General features: G+C 32.0%; 1 protein-coding gene across 1 annotated transcript in view; it reads right to left on the bottom strand.

The window, feature by feature from the left end:
* LOC124537968 (5-hydroxytryptamine receptor 2B) overlaps positions 1–23213 on the bottom strand; it is an 83557-nt gene that overhangs the window by 9367 nt on the left and 50977 nt on the right. The window contains exons 5-8 of the mRNA XM_047114970.1: positions 20950–21078; positions 18332–18538; positions 10131–10300; positions 7572–7698 (exon numbers count right to left, since the gene is read on the bottom strand). Of these exons, the coding sequence (XP_046970926.1) occupies positions 7572–7698; positions 10131–10300; positions 18332–18538; positions 20950–21078 (633 nt within the window). The remainder of the gene's footprint in view (positions 1–7571; positions 7699–10130; positions 10301–18331; positions 18539–20949; positions 21079–23213) is intronic.

Genomic DNA, 23213 nt, shown 5'->3' with positions numbered 1-23213 from the left:
AACCTATTATGCTAAATAAATGTATTTATATCTAATCGAGCTGGGTTTGGATTTATAAAATATTTATATATTAAAATAGAACTAAACTCCATTATTTAATTCATATAATCTAAGTCATACCTTAATGTAACTTCAAGTAACATTCCCTTCCTTCAGTATACACTTAAGTGAACGACCGTATCCCATGTATTAATACCTAGACATTATAGTGATATTCTCAGCCTCGGAAGCGCTTTATATAGTACGTGCTTAGAATATTCTGCTTATGATCTTGGTAATTTAATTAATAACCATCTGCCTTGACCTTATATCACGTATACATATTTTATGTTAAACAATTGATTATTAATTCACAGAACAGATCAATAACAGCTGTACTGATCTATATATGTTATAATAATAACTACTTTGTTATATGAACTATAATATATCAAACATTGAGAATTAATATTTGTATAAAACCGAATGATGCGATCCCTGAATGAGACCGAAAATCCGGTTTCGTTTGGATCAAATAAATAAAATAAATATTATTATTACAACCCTTTCGAAATAAGAAATCACTATTTAGAACACACTTTATGAATGCACCCGTAAACGTCAAAAATGATCGCCCGTTTAATTGTAATGTCATTGAATGTCACGGTTTTAATATCGAAATATAAGTCGATTTTTTCAGATAAGTCGAGCTGAGATGGTCCAGTGGTTAGAACGCGTGCATCTTAACCGATGATTGCGGGTTCAAACACAGGCAAGCACCGCTGATTCATGTGCTTAATTTGTCTTTATAATTCATCTCGTGCTCAGCGGTGAAGGAAAACATCGTGAGGAAACCTGCATGTCACAAATTTCATAGAAATTCTGTCACATGTGTATTCCACCACCCCGCATTGGAAAAGCGTGGTGGAATATGTTCCAAACCTTCTCCTCAAAGGGAGAGGAGGCATTTAGCCCAGCAGTAGGAATTTACAGGCTGTTGTTGTTGTTGTTTTTGTTTTCAGATAATTGTTGTCGAATAAAAAAACATTATTTTTTAAATCTATAACTGTGGATAGGTTTCGATCGGGGCTTTCGTAGACCTGCACGATATTAAAAATATAGATATGCAGCTCAGAGACTGTTTTATATAAACTATTATACTCCTGTTACTTCACGATATCGAAATAAGTTTATATACCATTTTTTATTCAATCGTTAGAGGTTGGTGGATAGCCATCTTATTCAGTTTCGTGTAAGTATTAATTGAAAATTATTGGAAATAATCTTTAGAGTCACTTGTTTTAGTACCCTAGTACAGCTCCAATATGATAAACCACTTTATGGGAAGACTGCCTCCAAGACACGTTCTATACTTGTCCAGCGGTAAGGAAAACAACTTTACATATATGTATTACTATCGACCCACCCCGGCTTTGCACGGGTGCTATACTGATACTAAATATACTACAAAATTTATTTATTAATGACATCGCATTAGAAACCTCTAAAATTATCAGTGTTTATCTACTATATTGTTCACGTATTATATATACAAAATCGTTCTCTTTAAATCACTCACTCACTCATGCTATGCAGTGATAACAAATAGGTACAATATAAACAATTTTCGATCCTTAGGAAACACAAAACGCTATGTCCGTGCTTTTTAAAACTGTAATATCTACGAAAATATTCATTTAAAATACATGCTGTAAAGGGCCGTATTGATCTATATTGAATGAACAATTTATTTAAGGTACCTAATTGGATGAGGATTAATGCTATATTGCTTAAAACCGCTTCGAAAATAAGCCATTTTTTCTCTTCAAAATAAAAGATAAAATAAATGTTTATTGTGGGTTATCTTTAAGAGATAGACATATACCATTGCGGACTTTTTTGTAGACATTTTTGAGGTGTACAATTCTGTAGTACATTATTTTGATCTGTCTAGTAGGGTTTAGACAGCGTTTACAATGAAAGCGCAAAAAAAAAAAAAATTACGACATTACATGAGAAACTTTTGAATTATCAGTGTTACTTAACTATATTGTCTATGTATTATATATAAAAACCTTCCTCTTGAATCACTCTATCTATTAAAAAAAACCGCATCAAAATCCGTTGCGTAGTTTAAAAGATTAAAGCGTACAAAGGGACATAGGGACAGAAAAAGTGACTTTGTTTTCAACCGACTTCCAAAAGGAGGAGGTTATCAATTCGTCTGTATTTTTTTTTTTTTTTTTTTTTTTATGTTTGTTACCTCATAACTTTTCACTGGGTGGACCGATTTTGATAATTTTTTTTTTGTTTGAAAGGTAGTGCTTCCCGTGGGGTCCCATTTTAATTTTACTTTTTTCCGATGGTGGTATCCGTATGAAAACGACATAAGTCTTAAATTTGCATTATGTATATGCGCGACAAATAGGTGAATAACTGAAAATCACGTTAACCAATTTTGATGATTCTTTTTTTATTATAAACTATATACTTCAAGGGTAGTTTAGTGAAACTTTGGTAAGGTTCTGAGCATAGCATCCATGACAAAGTAACGGAACGGAAGGGAACGGAACTATTCTGAGGAGCACGTTAGCGATACTCGGTCGAATCTTTTATTTATAGGTTATTTGGATATTTAAGTCACCTTCCGTAACGTGGGTATGTTTATGTAATTATCATAGTCGAATATTATAATCGACTAGCTATCCACCCCGGCTTCGCACGGGTGCAATACTGATACTAATAAATATACTACAGAATTTGTTTATTTACGATATCACATTGCAAATTTCTAAAATTGTCTGTGTTTCTTTACTATATTGTTCATGTATTATATACAAAAACCTTCCCCTTGAATTAAACTATCTATTAAAAAAAACCGCATCAAAATCCGTTCCGTCGATTTAAAGATATGGACAGAGAAAGTGACTTTGTTTTATACTATGTAGTGATGGTACTCCTAAACGGCTTACAGTTAGGGTGCGTTTTGGGGCAGAATTTCTTACTGTCTTTAATCAAATTTTGTGCATATGATGTGATGCCATATGATGTACGACATATATTAGCTCTTTTGCAAAGTTTTTTTACCGATATCTATTACAGCTCTTTCGATAGTACCTTGTAGTTTATGCCGCATGGCGTATTAAATCCGCATTTTGGAAAGTCTATTTTTGCTTTATTCGAAAGTTTCTTTTGAAATTGTCCCCGACGTAGTTTCTGATTAATATAAACGACATGCTTAATCTATCCATATTAAGAAAAAATAGTTACTCTACATCAGCTTCACTTAAAATAAAAAAATAAATAAAATTTTAACAAAAAGAAAAACCGACTTCAAACAAAACACTATCTTAAACACTACACTAAACAAATGAATATGTACTAAAAAGTAATAAAAATAATTGCGTATTGAACATATTTTTAGAGTCCTCCTAAGTAAAATGAAATGAAAAATAATAGACTATTTAAAAGTCGATTTACGATTATATAATGTAGTTATAATTATTGCTATATTTGGAGTCGGTGTCAGCCAAGAAAACCCTATAGTATATCTATCAAAAAACAATACGAGAATACTTTAACAAATATGTTTTTTACAAATTACCTTTTATACAATAATGTACTGGATCAATCAAGGGACTCGTATCGCTTCTCTCTTTTGATTGTTGGAACATGGGCACCGTGGCTGACACCGGCTCCAAATATAACAATAACTATAACTACGTTATATAATCGTAAATCGACTTTTAAGTAGTCTAATATTTTTCATTTCATTTTACTTAGGAGGACTCTAAAAATATGTTCAATACGCAATTATTTTTATTACTTTTTAGTACATATTCATTTGTTTAGTGTAGTGTTTAAGATAGTGTTTTGTTTGAAGTCGGTTTTTCTTTTTGTTAAAATTTTATATACTATGTAAAGAAGATATCTAAAGATTACATACATTATTATTATTATACAATTACAGAAGACGATCCAAACCTTCTCCTCCAGAAGAGAGGAAGGCAAATCAAAATCTTTGGAAATAAACATTTTGGGCCTGAATAGTAGAAAGAAACTCATGAGAGACCATTTTTTTATAAATAATAATAAATAAATAAATAAATATTGGACAACATCACATACATTACTCTGATCAAATCAGAAATAACGAAGGTAATACCAATACCCAGACCCTAGACGACATAGAAAACTAATAAACCTACCTACATCGACTCGGCCGGGAATCGAACCCGGGACCTCAGAGTGGCGTACCCATGAAAACCGGTGTACACACCACACGACCGCAGAGGTCGTCATTTTTTATGTCATATATGGCAAACCAGGTGGAGTTGATAATGGAAAGTGACTACCACCTCATGGACATCTGCAACACCATTCATTTGCGTTGCCAGTCCATATCAGTTCGGAAAAACCGCCAACGAAAGCTGGTTCCACAGAGTGTTTGTACCAATCAGAAAATGTCTTGAAAATCGCGCTGTTGTAAATTTTCGGAAATCAAGATCGAGTTAAACTTCGAATTTGGACGAGATGTCCTGAGGTGAAATTCAGCAGAAATTTTATTAACATTGCAATAAAATTAAAACGACTCCTTGAAAAGCCGTTCATGGTTTTAAGATTTTATGAGCCCATCTTAGCTATTATGCAAATTTTACTGGTTCCCTCGTCCTCCGAACCGGAACACAGCAATAAATAGTATTTATTATTAACAGTACAATAAATAATAAGTTTGTCACACGTAATGAATTTATATATATTCAGTATATATTTAATTATTTGAGGTTTCTCGTTTGTAATAAGCTTGATTTTCATTAAAATAAAATAACATAAGTAGAACGAGCAAATTACACCTATGATAATAACAAAACGAAAAATAATTAAAACTTTAATTAATGTATTGTTAATTTAACGATACGATAAATTTAGCAGACCTACATTGTAAATAAATTAAATGTTAACGAACTTTGTTAGGTAGGGTGGTTTTTTTTGAAAGATGATGTTTTATTCATGTTCGGACGCGAATTTATTAATTAATATTCACTGACGGACCAAAATCATAGACACCAATCAAAATGTAACCTTCAGCAAGATATCTATTAATTAAAACCTTTGAAGCGACCGAATCATTGATGAGATCTTGTGTCTTGCAATCAAATTGTGAATAATCAATACGTATTGTATTTACTTTTCATCCGCACTTTGAATAATGTATTGTGAATATCTTAAATAAATAAGGATCGGTGTATTGCTTTAAATAATAATAAACCAACCTAATAATTATACCTACATAAAACTTGTAATCACTAGTATAGTTTAAAACAAAGTCGCTTTCTCTTTCCCTATATCCATATGTATGCTTAAGTCTTTAAAAGATCATTTGATGAAATATGATGAAGATTTTGATGCAGTTTTTTAATAGATAGAGTGATTCGAGAAGAAGGTTTTTGTATATAATACATGGACAATATAGTAAAAACATACTGATAATTTTAGTTTGCAATGTGATGTCGTAAAGAAAAAAATTCTGTAGTATGTTTAGTATAAGTATTGGACCCGTGCGAAGCCGTTCGTTGCTCGTTGCTCGTTATTATCAAACCTCAATACATTTTTTGTATGAAATAATTAGTATTCTATTGTTAATCAAAGGTCTACTTCTATTCAGGAAAAGGTTTCATATTAATTTGTAACACAGTCCTTAGAAAACGATATTACGAAATTCGGTATAACGCTCTCTGAAGACTATGACATTAATAAGCTAATTAGATTCAGCAAGCAATTAGAACTAGCAAAAAACGATAGTTTGCTTGAGGAAAAAAACATGAACATTGCACTGAAACTCACACTGAAACTCGATTAGATAATTTTACACTAATCAAGTACAAAAAAGGATCACTCCAAGAAATTTTAGCAGAAAATAAAAAGCCATTTTACATTTAAGTACTCGTGTGTTATGTTCGGAATAATAGTTTAATCTCAGTTGCAAAGTTCGGATAGCAAAACGACTAACAGACAGTAACGGTCCTTTGAGAATGATTCGGAATGCGGTCAGCGATGCGAGGACTAACTTTAGGTTTCCAACAAAACAATCCAATTAGTCTAGCTATTTAGTAAAGTGTTTAAATTCGGCTAAAGATTTCGTGAACTATATAATGCTACAAACACTGGTGGACGTACTTAAAAGCCCATCTGATTGATCAGTATTTTCATACAAAACTGTACTTCGAAGCGCTGATAAGGAATATGAAAGCTAAAGTGAACTGAACATTTCATTTTAAAGGTCAAATCTTCAAAGAAATGATTTATATTTTTCACGTTTATTGTGTTAAATTTATCGTAGAGATTTATTTTTTCTTATAAAAATTGTAGTCCAAAAATAGTAGCTGTCATTTATTTGCATGGTTCTTATACTAATAATAAAGATATTTGTTGATATATGTTCCACCCAACGTTTTGTGAAAATGGAAAAAAAACTAGGAATTAATCAATAAAAGTGAGAATTATTAGTTTTATTGTTAAGGAAATAAGCCACTGGACCGCACACGTGTTGACTGACGTTGTTTTTGCTTATAACACTTGCTTACAGCTTAAAATTTCCCAGATTGGTAGGCGATTACAGTTAATACTGGACTCTTTAAGGTCATTTAATTTTAAAGCCTATTACTATCTCCAATAAACGGCTTAACTAAAAAGAATATTCAAATCAATTTCCAAATTCTATAATGTTTGTCAATACTGTTAATAGCAAAAGGAAATTAATTATTTAATATGTTACTATTATTGAGCCGAGATGATCTATGACATACAAAACGATGATCATTAAAGGATGATCATTCGTTCAAAGTTCGAACAGCACAACATGATTATGTAGGTAAACATATAACACGTGTGTTTCCTTTGATCCACATTAGAATAAGATAGAAATTTTCTCCTCTTAATAAATGGAAGGAGTCCCACAGTTGGATATTTACACCGCTACTTAGCGTTTATCAAACTGTAATTAAATATTCCAAATTCAAAAAAACTCATGAAATACTGAATTCGAATCACTTCAGATTTCATTTAAATTTAGAATCAGCGTTAATTTAAATCTAGTGTGCGGCAAATTTAAGACAAATTAAACGATGTATCTTCCCCTCCAAAATTAAACAAAACAAAATGGTCGATTACTTAGAACGCTTGAATACCAAGGAAATTCTAATTAACGCTGACATTAACCTTCCCCCTATTTAATTTGGTTTTGTTTGCGATTTTCATAACATAAATAACCCGCTCATTAAAAGACTTATAATGTCACATATTTTTCACGGGTTTAAGAGTCAACGGTTTAATTAACATTTAATATAGAACACAATTAATTAAATTTGCTTTAAGCGCTTAAAAATAAAACAAATGATAACAAAGCGAAATTTAAGGATCATTATAGAACGTGTAATTATTTACATGTGTGTGTAAGATATTATCTCATCCTTGAAATATTTAGTTTTATAATAATGAATACACGAAATGAATATGTCCATGTGTTTATGCATTATAAATGTGTGTGTGTAAAAGAAATTTGAATCTATGTATGTGTGAAAAATAAGTCTTACCTGCTACAATGGCATCTTAGTAGTCTCAAGAACGCTGCCCTAAAGGTTCTGTTGAAGACTGTGTAGATGATGGGATTGATGGTAGACGACACGTAGCCCAACCAAAGGCAGATGTCCACAACGTGCTCTGAAATAAAACCAGCTTCTTAGCGTTTGGTATTTCTTCATTATTTGTATTAGTCTGTAAATATTTGTATGTATATAATATGTTAATGACTTCACCGCCTACCCAGATGTTTTTGTAAAAACCTCTCTCATATTGGGTTGTCTGGAAGAGATGGCTAATTCAGCCATAAGTACGCTCGTTGTACAACACATAAAATAATCGTTTAAATTTTTGTTTTTAGTAAAAAATTAGATAATTTAGATTAAAAAACTAAAACTAAAATATAAATAATCTATTTTGTTTGATTATAATAAAACTAAAATAGAAATAATCTATTTTAGTTTTAATTTTTATTTTTTGTGTTTTGTCCAAATATATCTGTATTTTACGCTTGTAGTCTACAATATTTAACAACAACTTAACAAATAACTTTACTGACGATATAAAATAATCTAATTACGATATCACACTATCGTGTGATATCTATATATATATCAGATATATATATATATATATATATATTTTTTTTCACCACTTTCAAATCAAACCACCAAGGAGTTTTCATTTGGATAATAAAGACATTACTATGTTTAACAAAGCAACAAAATTAAATAAATAAAAATTAAAAAAAAATTCTTACGTCAACCCGTGCGAAGCCTGGGCGGGACACTAGTAAATACTATAATAATAATATAAACTAAAACAATTAACAAAACGATTGCCAACAAAGATAATTATTAAACCAGCGGCTTTTGTAAAACAAATAAATCTTAGCGGTGGGAAAAGTCGGGAAAGATTTCGGTTGGAAGCCATTAAAACTTATAATACAACAGACGAATTAACATTTCGAATGGCAGAATGAGTCGTGACCGATGCCCCAATACAATTAAAAAGTTTGATTCGTTTTTCGAAATCATTAATTAGATATTCATCTTGCGTTGTTATATTTTCCTAACTAAAATAATTTAGTTGTTTTGATTTTGCCAATGCATAAAATGAATAATATACATAGATGAAATAGTAAAAAAACAATACGGAGAATATATTTGTTCTGTGTTGTAAATTGTACCGATGCATATATATCGTAAGATATACTGCCAATGCCAACAGGAGAAAAATCGTGAAGCTTGAGAGGATCTCTTGCCCAACAGCGTGCCAATTACTTACTTGATTTGATAATATGACCCCCCCCCCCGCGCAGAATATTAGATATTTTGCAGAACAGTAAATATGACTACTTATATTAGCAGCTTAAAAATCTACATTAGCTTAAACTAGAAAATTAAGAAATCTTTTTGAAATAAAAATTGTCTTGTCCGCACGGGTGAAATAATGATACTAATTATACTATAAAAATATTGAGCATTTTTTTATATGTGTAAACCTTTCTGTTGAATCACTTCATCCACTTGACTTGGTGCTAGGGCTTCAGACCTCACACTCATCAGATATTATACCGCCAAACAACAGTACTCAGTATTGTTGTGTTTCGGTTTGAAGGATGAGTAAGCCAGTGTAACTACAGGCACAATGACATAATACCTTAATTCCCAAGGTTGGTGGCGCATTGGCGATGCAAGGAACACTTAATATTTCTTACAGCGTAATTGTCTATGTGGTGACCACTCACCATCAGGTGGCCCATATGCTCGTCTGCCAACCTACACATAAAAAGAAAAAAAAAATCTGCTTCACAATGCACAATTATCCCATGTAGTGTAAGCTAAAATTAGTAGCGTAATATTATACAAACATTTCGAATCACGAATTTCGCCTAATCAGGGATAGAAAATCGAAAATGATACGTCAAAGTCCCCGTCTCAGCCGCGGTTAAGTTGAAATAGCAAATCAATTCGTACCAACAATCGTAATTGAATCTGAAAACTGACAGTATCAGACATCAGAAACATTTTCGATTGACCAGCAGTTTGTGTTCATCGTTATTAACTCGATGTTTCGAATTCGAAATTTAAATATTTGTATTTATATATCGTTCGTGTTTATTATTTGGTATTGATTCAAGATTCAAGTTCGGATATTTATGGATGAATAATCGACTTCTTATTTCGAGAAGTCGTCTCATCGACTACTGAATTTTTGCGTTTACAATTTGTCGACTTAGATACAGGAAAATTCTTTACTTGAAGCTTGACGTTTGTGCAAGACATGTGCTATGCCAAAGAGTTATTTCTCAGTTCCCTATGGTAGTTGGCGCATTGACGATCTGGTTAATATTTCTTACATCATAGATATTTATGGGAATTTCTAGTAAGTTAGCATCAAGTGGCTCATTTGGTGGCCCCTCTACTAAATAAAATTAAACAAAAATTGAATGTCAATATGCTGTAATATACCATAAAATATTGACTCATTTGATGTCTATGGGTAGGCTATATAATAATTAATAAAAGTGATTCATGTATGTAGTAATATAATGTGTTTGCCAAACTTACCTGGTACTATACAAGCTGGACATGAAGCGAATAATATGTTGAGAAGGAAGAACGGCGCCCAGCACAGGACGAAGGTAAAAAATACGAGACCGAGAACCTTCGTAGCCTTCTGCTCGTTGGCGACCGCGTTCGCTGACAGCGATCTGTCCTTTTTGCGGTTAGCCAGGAATCTGTTGTCAAGGAAAAACTTTTTAAACAATTTTTACATCAAGTTTTAATATTGTTTACACTTTAATGTCGTTTTGTACATAAGCGCATTTTAGTTAAGTTTTTTATTTCATTTCATTTTAGAATTTTTCTTAATTATTTGAATCAATATTCATCTTTCAGTTCACTAACACAAGTTCTTTCACTCTCTATCCCTATCTATCTATCTGTCTCTCCTTTTTTATTTTGTTATATTCGATTACATATACCATTAGTTGGATCTATCTTTTAATAAAAATTATAATTCATGTCATTTATATAACAAATGTTATTAATTAATTTCCTTGTATCCGTTATTTCGATAACGAAAGTTAGTAAATAGAAAGCACGGTTCCATAGTTTTGATTTGTTTGTTCATACAAGGAAATGCTTGTTTAGGCAATACCTATTTAAAACTTTTACTTAATAGGTCATTTTTTTTTCAATATACCCACCCATTAACCATAAAGTCAATTACAATTATTCAAAGACCACACAGCTTACTTTAAATAGAATTAATACTCATTAGGTAGTAATGATCTTAACGTAGCTGAGGTTACGGTGTTTGTAGGAAAAACATTAGATTCTAAACTTCACCGTAATCTTCATTTATCGTCTCTAATAGAACGACTCAGATATGCAGTATTCGTGGTTAGATAAGTTAGACACCTAACTGATATTGATATCGTTCGTCTAGTATATTTTATTATATTAGTTTCCATAGTATTATGTCATATGGCATATTACTGGGGTAACGCCATAAATACCGATTAAGGTCTTGGGTCTATTCATAATTATAAAATTAGAGACTCAATTCAGAATGTTTTGAACAAAGTATGAATACTTACAATATATTTCTATATAGTAACATTGAAAAATTTTATGAAATCTGTGGTAATCTAATTGTTAACACAAGAAATAACCATTTCTGTAGCATGATAGTCGTTTCTGTACTTAAATTCCGCTGATATTTTTAACTTTAAAATACGAGTATATGTATATAATTATATATTAATAAATATGGCGTCTTATATAATATACAAATACGTCTTGACTTCAAGGCAAACATATCCTATGTTATGTGACTTTCATTGTATTTATTAAGCGCAACTTTATGTTTCTAATGTTTGAAAAAAATTACTGTATCATCGGTAGAATCAACATTCCGAATCGGTGGTAACTTAACGGTTAGTTACTTTCTGTAAAATAATGATCCAAAAATACTTAAAATCCTAGACGAATAATGTATATTTCGATTTGGATTATGTTTTATTTAAACATTTTTCGAATTACTGTGAATGTGAATCCTAACAGATAATTTTCATATTATAAGCAAAATATCATTAAGCGACTTTTCACGAGATCTTTATAGGTTATAAATTGAATAGGTTCAAGAGCACCAACTATATAGTTTAACTACATAGTTGCTCGCTGAAAATTATTAAGAAATTATTATTAAAAGTTAAGTGGGAGAGGTAACTAGGTATGAATTCTAACTACACGAGCAAATAGTACAAAAAAGCCGACTCACTTTCAAAATGCACATCAGTTAAGACGTCACACAAAACGCAAGTTGTTCGACTACTCGGTGACGCAATTCTGTACTAATAATTTCGTGGAGATTTTTAATAGAACCTATCAAAACGTATCCACAATAACATATCGTTAAAAAATAACGTTTTTTTTAGTTGGCAAAATAATCGAGATATTTCTTTTTTTTTTTTTTGTGGCTTTTATTTGTGCCGAAGAGGCACAGATTATTTCGCCAAAAGATATTGATATTAAATCAGTGAAATTCAATGACATGACAGTTCGACGAGCTGTCATTTTTGACGTTTACGGATGCGTTCAAAAAGTGTGTTCCAAATAATATTTTCGTGTTGGGGTACGGGACTTAGTACATTTATTTGTAATACGTTTTTAGTAAATAAAATAATAATTCGTAATTTTATAATGCATTTTATTCTATATATATATATATATATAATATATATAATATAGATATGACAAGTTTACTTTTATTTATTTTATCCGAGCGAAGCCAGGTTTTTATCCAATAGATTATTTTATAGTTTCAAAAAAATCACAATCAAAATAAACTTTATTCAAGTAGGCTTTTATAAGCACTTTTGAATCGTCATTTTACAATTAAGTGAAGCTACCACCGGTTCGGAAAGTAGATTCTATCGAGTAACTACTGAGTTTCTTGACGGTTGGCAAGAAACTCAGTAGTTACTCTTTATTAACATTTAAAAAATACAACGTCATGTTAATTAAGTACAATTATTTCAATTAATGTATCCTGCTTGGAAGTCAACAGGTATTAATCCACGCTTTTTTATCATCTATAAAATCTTGTATCGAATAATATGCTTTTTCTACCAATGTATTTTTTACAAACGATTTGAATTTACTAAACGGCAAAGTTAAAAATTTCTGCGGAATTTTATTATAGAAACGGATACCTTGCCTCAAGAAGGATCTATTGACTTTGCGGAGTCGGAAACTTGGCGTTATAAGCTTATCCTTACTCCTAGTGCACATACAATGACAGTGACAGACATGATAAGATATCTTTGTCTTTGCTTTGAAGAAAACACACATACGTATTTAGCTTCGTCTGCACTTTATTTAAATTTTAAAAAATAGTAGTTAAATGTCACCGCTGCCTTATTTAATATGCACAGACACGGAAGAGTTCGCTGAATATAACTCGTACGAAACTATATTTAAATTTTTCGGAAAATAACCAAAAATATATATTATCCATAATTAGAATTACATAAGACTGTGTAACTTAAATATAATGAATCATAATAACAGTCTTTTACAGTGTAACAAGCATAAGGAACATACCATCTCCGTGCCAAGGTTAGTGTAGCATTGATGATGTGAGATCAGTACCTAAAAAAGCTTAGATAAAGAATATTTCTAATATTGTCAATTTCTATAGGCAGTCACATCTGCCTATAGAAATTGAGATTCAATAGAGACAAATAAAACGAAATTTTTCAGTTTTGTAACCAACACAGAGATTCCACTGAGTGCATATGGATAACAAAATTGACACCTACATAGATTGGGTATCTCAGATTTGAACCCTTATTCTTTTGATAGTATTGAACGTGGGTCATCTCTGTTATTTTTAAAAAGAAAATCTTCGGCATACTCTGTGATGCTCGACCATGTAGGAACAAAAAAAGGAAACTTAAAAAAAAAAAACGGGTAAAATATTTTCCTAAGTTCTCTGAGTCTTCTGGCATAAATTAAGTGTATAAAAGTAAAGTAAAGTAACAGCCTGAAAATTACCCACTGCTGGGCTAAGGCCTCCTCTTCCATTAAAGAGAGGGTTTGTTTTTTTTCAGTCGAGATTGCAGGCTTAAATTAATTTTAAGGGCACAATAGTAGTGGACTCTCTGTTAACCCATAACCTAAAACAATACAATAATATATACATAATTAGATAAATATATAAAATGATTATTAAAACATCAAATAAGAACGATCACAAAAATATTTACACCTTAAATTTATTACGCTCAATATATTTACATAAAAATTTACAAAGTGGACTAAACACACACATTAACAAACATTCAACTTTAATAGGGCGAGGAACTTTGGGAGGGAGAACGTCGTATACAGGATGGAGGAGTTTGGGGCAAGAAAACAGTATATGGGATAAGGAACCTTCGTCAAGGCCACATTCACACAAAGAGTGATCTCTCACTCTAATTTTACAAAGATGAACGGGCGTACATGCATGTCCAAGGCGTAAACGGCAGATAGTTGTGGTGACCCAACGTTTAGCTTGCCTGTGATGAGAAAACCAAGGACGCCTTGGAATACCTGGTTGTAGAGTTGCGTAAAATCTACCTTTATATTTTGATGATACTTCCCAATCAGAGTTCCAGGATTTAACAAGATGAGTTTTCGCTAGAGCACACAAGTCTTGAGTTGAATTTTTAAAGTGATCAAGAGAGCCAGTTGTTATAGCAGATTTAGCAAACGAATCTGCAGTATCGTTGTCGGGAATACCAGAATGCCTTGGTATCCAGACAAGCGATAATTCCAACCCCTTTTGATGACAAGAAAACAATGCTTCCCTAATCTTAAGGATGATGAAAAACTTTCGACTACTACGAAACGGGTTTTCCTTAATAGCCAACAGACAACTCAAAAAGTCTGTCAAAATTAACGTGTGTTTGAGGTCATGGAAGTGGGCAAAAAGGATGGCTTCTAAAATTGCAATTGCTTCACCAGAAAAGATGTATGTTTCAGGAGGGGATTTAAATTGAAGAACAATTTTGAATTTGGGTATCCAACAGGCTGAGCCGACACAGCTGTCAGGGGATAGTTTAGAGGCATCAGTAAATATAAGTAAATGATTTGACCAATTTTGATGAAGAAATCTTTAAAATTTAGAGTATGAATCAGAGGCCCCTTTAACAAGACCAAGATCTGTAATAATAGATGGATTATAGACTAGAGATCTGAATGGAGTGGAAAAAAGAGGATTTGACTGGAACCTTAAGATAGGGTGTGGGAGTGTTGTAAATTTTAAGAAACTATCTAATAATAAGGAAGGACTTCTAGAGCGAATGCAGAGTTGGGACAGTTCACTTAGATGGGACCAAAGAGGATGAGAGGATAACTGTAAAGATTTTACTACAAAACGGTCGCATAAAAATTGTCTTCTCAGTTGAAGCGGAGGATCAACACATTCAAATTGCAGAACGTTAGTGGGAGTAGTTTTCATAGCTCCTATGACTATTCTGAGGCATTTGTATTGAATTTTGTTCAGTTTTTCAGACACGGATTTACTTAGGGGTTCTAAGTCAAACAAACAGTCTGTAGTCTAAATGACTACGAACTATTGCATTGTACAGTAGTTTGAGAGAATAGGGGTGAGCTCCCCACCAGACTCCTGAGACTGCTCTAAGGACGTTAATAGCCTTTTCACATTTTTTAATAACATGCTCAGAGTGACAAATTCCATTCAGTTTGTTATCGAGAATAATGCCTAGAAATTTCGTCTGAGAGGGTTTGTTACACATTCCACCACGCTGTTCAATTGCGGGTTGGTGGAATGCACACGTGGCAGAATTTCGATGAAATTAGACACATGCAGGTTTCCTCACGATGTTTTCACGATGAGATTAAATGTATACTGATGTAGTATTTATTTTGTTAGACATTACGAAAATCTCCTCTTTTAGTGTTTCGGGTTTTACAAATATCACCAAAACTATGCGTTGTTACCTAACCATTGTAAGTGAAATGTTTTGTATCACGAACAACTCCCGCCATAAATCTCAACGAGGGTAAGACATTAAATATAATCACAACTCCCCTGAGTTGCGTCTTGAAGAACGAAACGTTTTCGTCTTTAACGCATTGTTGGCGACGAAATTAATTTTCTCTAATTAATAAGTTGAAACAATGTTGTGTGTGTTCGTGAATTTTTAAAGAATTCCAAAATGAAATTGTCGTAAATCGTCTTGCGAAAAATTAAGAGTAAAACTGCAATACTTAACTTCAAATGATCGTTATTTTTTGAATGTATTATCAGAGAAACGAAGTTACCTTTTAAGACCACTAAAAATAATCTGCATTTTAAAAATGGAACTGATTAAAATACATTATGACAATTCCTCTTTAGTCCCACTGCCGGGCCACCTTTCCATTTTAAAGAGAAGTCTCAAAGCTTATATCAACATCGCTGCTCCAATGCGGTAGATATACGTGTGGCAGAATTTCATTGAAATAAGACAAATGCAGATTCCCTTACGATGTTTACCTTCACCACCGAGCACCAGATACGAATCACACAAATCACGCACATGATAATGCAATGGTGATGGTTCTTAATTCGCAATCATCGCTAAAGCTGCACGCCTTCGAGTCATTTGGTCATTTATTACAAAATCTTTAAAAAAGGTATATTTTCCTTCAAATCAACTTTTGAAATTACATTTTTGTAATATAATTGTAAAATAAAATAGTCTTAATTTAATGACACTAATTGGAATCACAGAACCGAATATTCCGAGCGACGAAAATAAATTACAAAAGTTATTTAAATCTTCATTCGGAATAGTTTGGTAACAAAACCGCAAAATTAGGCTCAAGTATTTATACTCAGAGCCCATTCGTATCGCTTAATTGGTAACAAAGTTATAATTAATTCATTTCAGGTTCAAAATGTTTTTCGTGCAAAAAGGTTATACTATTATCAAAACTAAATAGAAAATGTTGTTAATGCAATACTAACATCAATAATACATGTATGGTAAAGAAGGTATATTAACATATATAATTGTAACTACCGAACCTGACTGTATTTTTTAATGTTGAAAAAGAGTAACTACTGAGCTTCTTGCCGGTTCTTCTCGGTGAAATCTACTTTCCGAACGGTGATAGCTTCACTTAATATATTTGTAAAATGACGATCCAAAAGTGCTTGTGAAAGCCTACTTTAATAAAGTATATTTTGATTTATTCTACTATCGTTTTCATTCATTGTGTTGTGTGGTGAAGAAAACGTCGTAGTCTCCAGAGAGCGTTAGAGGAAATCTCGTAATATCCTTTTCTAAGGACTGCGTTACAAATTAATATGAAACCTTTCCTGAATAGAAGTAGATCTTTGACTAATCATTCCATGGTTTCATTATTTCATGTAAAAAAACGTATTATGGTTTAATAATAACTAGCGACAAGCCCGGCTTCGCACGGGTGCAATACTGATACTAAATATACTACAGAATTTGTTTATTTACGAAATAACATTAGAAACTTCTAAAATTATAAGTGTTTCTTTACTATATTGTCTATGTGTTATATACGAAATCCTTATAAAAAAAAACCGCATCAAAATCCGTTGCATCGTTTTAAAGATTATATTATATATAAGCTTATATAGGGATGTAGGGACAGAGAAAGCGACGTTGTTTTATACTACGTAGTGATAATTAAAGAACGAATGTTATTCTACGTTTATTCAGTAAACAAATTTCTTTTTACTTCATCCGACGGCACGTCTTGCTAAAAATGTAATTTCAGATAAGGTAATCTCAGTTGCTTAGGTAGAATTTCTTCCTATCATCGTCTCTTGAGAAATATAATATACGCATGTAAAGTTGGTATCTTTATTTTAAACCGAAATTAAATAACAGTAAAAAACATTTAGGTATCTTTTGAAATTAAATTAGTGTCTTAATATGTATTTAGTTATCATAAGAAAAAATAAAGAATACATTAAATGTCCAACAATATACGTAAGAAAATCGAAATGAAGCTAACTTTTTTTCATCATCACCATATATTTAGTCTACTGCTGGACAGAGGCCTCTACACGCCTACCAGCTCCTACCAGCCGTCTTGCGTAAATCCACCGTACCTGAGGACGTCCTACACTACGTTTGCCGAGACACGGTCTAATTTTTTTTTACCGAATATATTTCTGAAATTAATCATCCACATGTTTACACGTTAACACATACATATACACGCAAACGCATGTAAACACATGGAATCATTTTTTTATTGAAATCTAAACTATAATTAATCAATGTTTGTTTGAGGTAGGCGTTGACAACGACTCACTGTTTTTACATATGCAGTGTTATCGTAAGAATGTATTTTGTACAAGATTTAAAATTATTATTATCTTATATATTAATAGCGTAAGTCAATTTTTGTCCCAGTGATTATGAGACGATGGCTACATTTAGAAGTTATAATCTAATTTTGAAAAACTGTAGCTGTAGATGTGCAAAAAATTAAAGAGGATTCTAAATTGCTTGTAATTAATTTTAGAAGGCGAAAATACTATTAATAAAGCTTACAATGAAATTGAACCAAAACAGAACCCGTTATAGATTTCGAAAATCCTAAAAATATGTAGAATAAACGCGAAGGTTAGCGAATGATGTAGTAATAATTATATTTTCACTGATAATTCAAGATTACTTATACTTACGAAGTATAATACTTTAAAAACTTATACTACCAACCTTAGAGACAGGGCATTTGGTGCTGCCAGAGTCAGCTTCAGTGGAATCAGTCGAGCTCGTCTCGTCTCGGCTGCTATGCTCGGTGGAGTCTGTGTGGCAACATCTCGACCTCTCCTCATTGACCCTGACCCCGTACCGTTGCCGCAACCATTCATATAACTCAACTGCGGTTGAGATACGCTCATGCCAATTTTGTTACGTTGCGTCCTGGGCGAAAGGAAAAATAGGTATATAGGGCATCTCGTGGTATGTGGTTGAGTTATATTCTCTATAATAAATATTAATCATATCTTGAATAGCCAAAGCGCTATCAACCTTAAAAATGGTAACTTTACAACACTGGCTTTGACGGTATAATATACAATGAGTGCACAGTTCCTATCCAGATGGTTTTTCAAAAACTAAGTACGCCATATTTTAGAACTCCTACTAAGTCTAGTAATATTATCTACGAGTTAACTTAGCCCCATGTTTTTGAAACATTTATGTTTTGTTCTACTGCTAAATATTAAGCATCAATATTTAATTTAACACCAAAAACACTTATGCAAAACACCTATGCTTTTTTAAATATAGCTTTATATTTTAAGCATAAAGTATAACAAAAGCACAAAATAAAATAAGTGTGGAATGTACTTATACTAACAGGATCCCTATCTTTACTTGTGGATTCAGTTTAAAAAAAAATTCAAACGTTCTTTACGTGAATAATTTGGAATCAGAATTTCATCGAATTCAATTAAATGTAAGGCTACCCACCGGTTCGGAATGCATGGAGAAATAAACATAAAACTCAGTGCCTAATTAATATTTCCTACCAGTTAACGTTGGGTAATTAAATACAATTAAGATATTTATCCTGCATGAAAATCAACGGATTGGATGGAGTTTGAAGAAATTATGAGAAATGATTATCATATTTCCTTCAAGCTAAGTTTAAACTTCTAGTGTATCAAAACATACGATTTCACAATATATGTACCACGATTATACTGTTATTTCCGAGTGCTTTTGATAAAGTTATGTGATTCGTACCGTCAAATTTATTTTTTCAGTTGATTCCGTAATTTCTCGTTGATACCATAATTTATATGCCAATGTCCTTATTCAAGGTATTTCTATGTCATATTTCTTTAGGGTCGGTTCACTGGCTCGGTGACGAGAAACAGACAGAGTTACTTTCACATTTATAATATAAGTATTATTTGAACACGAAGATTTATTATATGACATTTTACCTTGAATTTTTTTCCGAGAAAGGAGGATGTATAGTGTCATATTTTATCAGACAAAATACACCTTTATTACTTTTATTTGATAAAATAGAAACTCCTCTTAAAAAGGAAAATTTAATTAAATATTTGACATTAAAAAGACAAATGGTACTTACTGATTGAATCTAATAAAATTTCAATAAGAAGATCAAATAGCTTTCTAGCTAAATGTGGACATGAAGTTCTCTTAAGTGCCATGAAAAACGAATCACTGATTTTTATTATGATCCTTAAGTACGATTGAATAAAGAATCTCATACAATCAATTGTATTGAAGAAGCTGAAAGACACATTGCATCAGCGTCGTTCACACACAAAATACATTTGAATTTCGAATTAATTTAAAAAAATGGAGACGCCATAGTCAAATCCAAAGAGTCTTATTGACACAATTTTTTTTAATTTCACCATGGACTATTTGTAATGTTGGATCTAGACTCCAGATTCTAGGGAAATTTAGAAATAAACTTTTATAGTTTACAATATATAAACAGATAGCATTACCGTTTACATATAGTTATTCAACCTCAGGTCACTTTTTGGTAGGGCTATGTACAAATCTACCAGGGTAAGTACTTGACAGGCACATATTCTTCCGCCAGTCATGTGTTCAGATCTAAAAGTGAATGAAATTTAACTACAAACCCAAGATTTAACATCCTAATTCCCAAGAGAGTCCGGCATTGGGGGATGTAAGGAATGATTAACAGTTTATACCGAACCCACTTCTATGTGGTGACCACATACCATCATCTGACTCATGAGGGCGTTTTTTTGTTTTTTTTTCACAGAAAAAGAAAAATATGGTTGATAATGAAGCACAAATGCCGTATAATAAACACAATAAAGGAAGACAAACTTGTAAGACAAAGTTTCCGATTTCGCAAAGTCAATAAATCCTTCCTTGAGCAACAATATCCCGCAGATATTTTTACTATAATAAATATTATATTCAAAAGTTTGTTAAGTTAACAAACAACATTCTATAGTATTTACAAACAACAAGATAAAAAAGTGTGGATTTAGTATTGTGTGTATAACATGGATTTTATGATAAACATTAAATTTATCAGCGGTAACTTTGTCTATATTTTATCTATCAAAATACTCATACCATATTCGAATAGAGCCTAAGGGATTTTGAATCGTCATTACAAACTAGTCACATCTGGTGATAAATTACGGTATGTAGGTAAACGAGACAAACGATTAAAAATTAAATAAAATAACTAAAAAAAAGTGCGTTACTTAGAGCAGAAAAATCTATTGACTTCTCTGATTCACGACATAGATGGTTCTGATATTATATTGGGAATAAACATATGACTTTAATGAAATATTTACCGTGTTGTGGATGTTACTCTCCAGGTCAGCTGTCTTGATACGTTGGTACCCGGAGAGAGATCTGGTGAACTTCTGGCTCCCAGCCTCCTGACGCACTGCAAGGACCCGTTATCGAAACCCCCACATTGTCTAATAAAAGAAAACATTATATTAATAATATTTACCATAATAGTGCCCAAAAAGTACCTGTTACATAATTTCAGAATTTATTTGAAATCAACTTGGTACGAGAGATATCTTGGTTCTTCTGCTATAAAAGTAAATTCAAAGTTAATGACGATCAAAGTCAACATTATCCTCCTAACTAATTTCAGTAGTCACTATCATAGAAGACCGGATATATTAGCAAACCTCACACATCTTCATTCTTTTCCATAAACCCAGAGTTCAGTTAAAGGATATCTAAAGTCAAACTTAAACTCAAATTCCTATATTCAATATAGAAGCATTAGACTTATTTATTGATAGTCAAATTAAGCACTACTACTGATTCGGAAAAGGAAAAACCTAGAGCTGATAGAAACTCAGCGGGTCCTTTTTTGTGTGCTATAACAAGTCAGTTATTAGATCGTTAAAGTAGTAAAGTAACAGCCTGTAAATTTTCCACTGCTGGGATAAGGCCGCCTCTTCCATTTAGGAGAAAGTTTGGAACATGTTCCACCAAGCTGTTCCAATGCGAATGCACATGTAGCAGAATTTCAATGAAATTAGACACATGCAAGTTTCCTCACGATGTTTTCCTTCACCACCGAGGACGAGATGAATTATAAACAAAGGCCTGGGTTTGAACCCGCAATCATAGGTTAGGATGCACGCGTTCTAACCACTGGGCCATCTCAGCTCAGCTTAGGTAGTTAAGTGGATACATAACTGGTTATGACAAAGTGTACTACTCCTGAAATAGAATCTCCCATTCTATCCATTCTTTTGAACACAAAATTCGTAAAATGACTATCATTTACATATTTCTGAATATAATAAGATGTGACCTTATTAACTTTGAATTTTTAAGTTATTGTATCGAGCCCGATTTGTTGAGATCGAAATTTCAAGAGTACGTTCGTCAATATTTCTTTTGTCTCGCGTATCTTAATAAAAATTGTAGACATCGAATCCAAATTAATTTTACTCCAATATACACGATTTATTTCAATAGAACAAGCAATTTATATTTTCATTGAAGTGGATTTTTTTCCTTTTTAATTAATTAAACCACAAAATATGATAGATATATAATGATTCATACAATAATCCTTAGGTTTGACAACCTATCATATGCGAGTGAAAATAAAGGATTTTCAAGCGGTTTTTTTAAATAGATAGATCAATTCAAGAGGAAGGTTTATATACATGCACAATATAATAAAGAATGACTAGATAAACAGTGAACACAGTTTTAAGACATTTTGCAGTATACCTATACAAATCTGCCGCGAGTGGGTTAGTAGGCTATTCAACTTTTAGCCACCGCCCCTACTTTTTTTGCAACATTTATGATTTGTGTTCTATCCTCATTACATCGGTTTTTTTTTCCATTATTAGCATAATTATAGACTAGGTGATATTTCTGTGAGTTACTAGATTATTTTTCAAACCCACTATGTATTGACGACTATACGGATTACGAACGTTATATGTATACATATAATTATAAGCTTTTTTTTTAATTTCTGTAAGATAATAACATATTTGGGCTAAATTTGTCGCCCCTCTAGATCAGCCTACTTAGCCTATTTAGTCCAGTCATTATAGACATTCAAAATCGAAAATTTAACTATAATTCCAAAAGTTTTCAAACTTCGGTCAAGTGAATGGTACATTGGGACGACAATAAATCTCATTTTGCAACCTTGTCCGCAGTCCGGAACATTGTTAAAATTGCAATTAAATTAATTTTGGCTGTATGGTCGTGAAAAAAATTCCAAAAATTCTGCAAACTTAGGGAAGTTTTCGATATACTATTTCATATCACGTATTAAATTTGCAACCAATCTAAGTGTACGGAACAGTTTTTGTTATTGAAAATTAATGTTTTTTTTAATTAAACTGAATAATAACGTTCCAAAAGTTCTGCAAACTTGACACATATGTCGGAAAAATATACCGAACGGTTGTATAAATTTGCAACCTTTTTCGTTGACCGGAACATGTTTATTTATAATTATTTTTAATTCGTGGTCATTTTTTCGAGTAAGGTGGTCTCGGAATAATTACAAAAGTTTTGAAACTTGGTTGCAAACTTCGGAAACATCTATTCTGATGCA

This window comes from Vanessa cardui, chromosome 2 (genome assembly GCF_905220365.1).
Source record: "Vanessa cardui chromosome 2, ilVanCard2.1, whole genome shotgun sequence".
NCBI lineage: Eukaryota > Metazoa > Arthropoda > Insecta > Lepidoptera > Nymphalidae > Vanessa > Vanessa cardui.
Note: the sequence above shows the minus strand (reverse complement) of the source record. Positions and strands in the feature narration are given on the sequence as shown.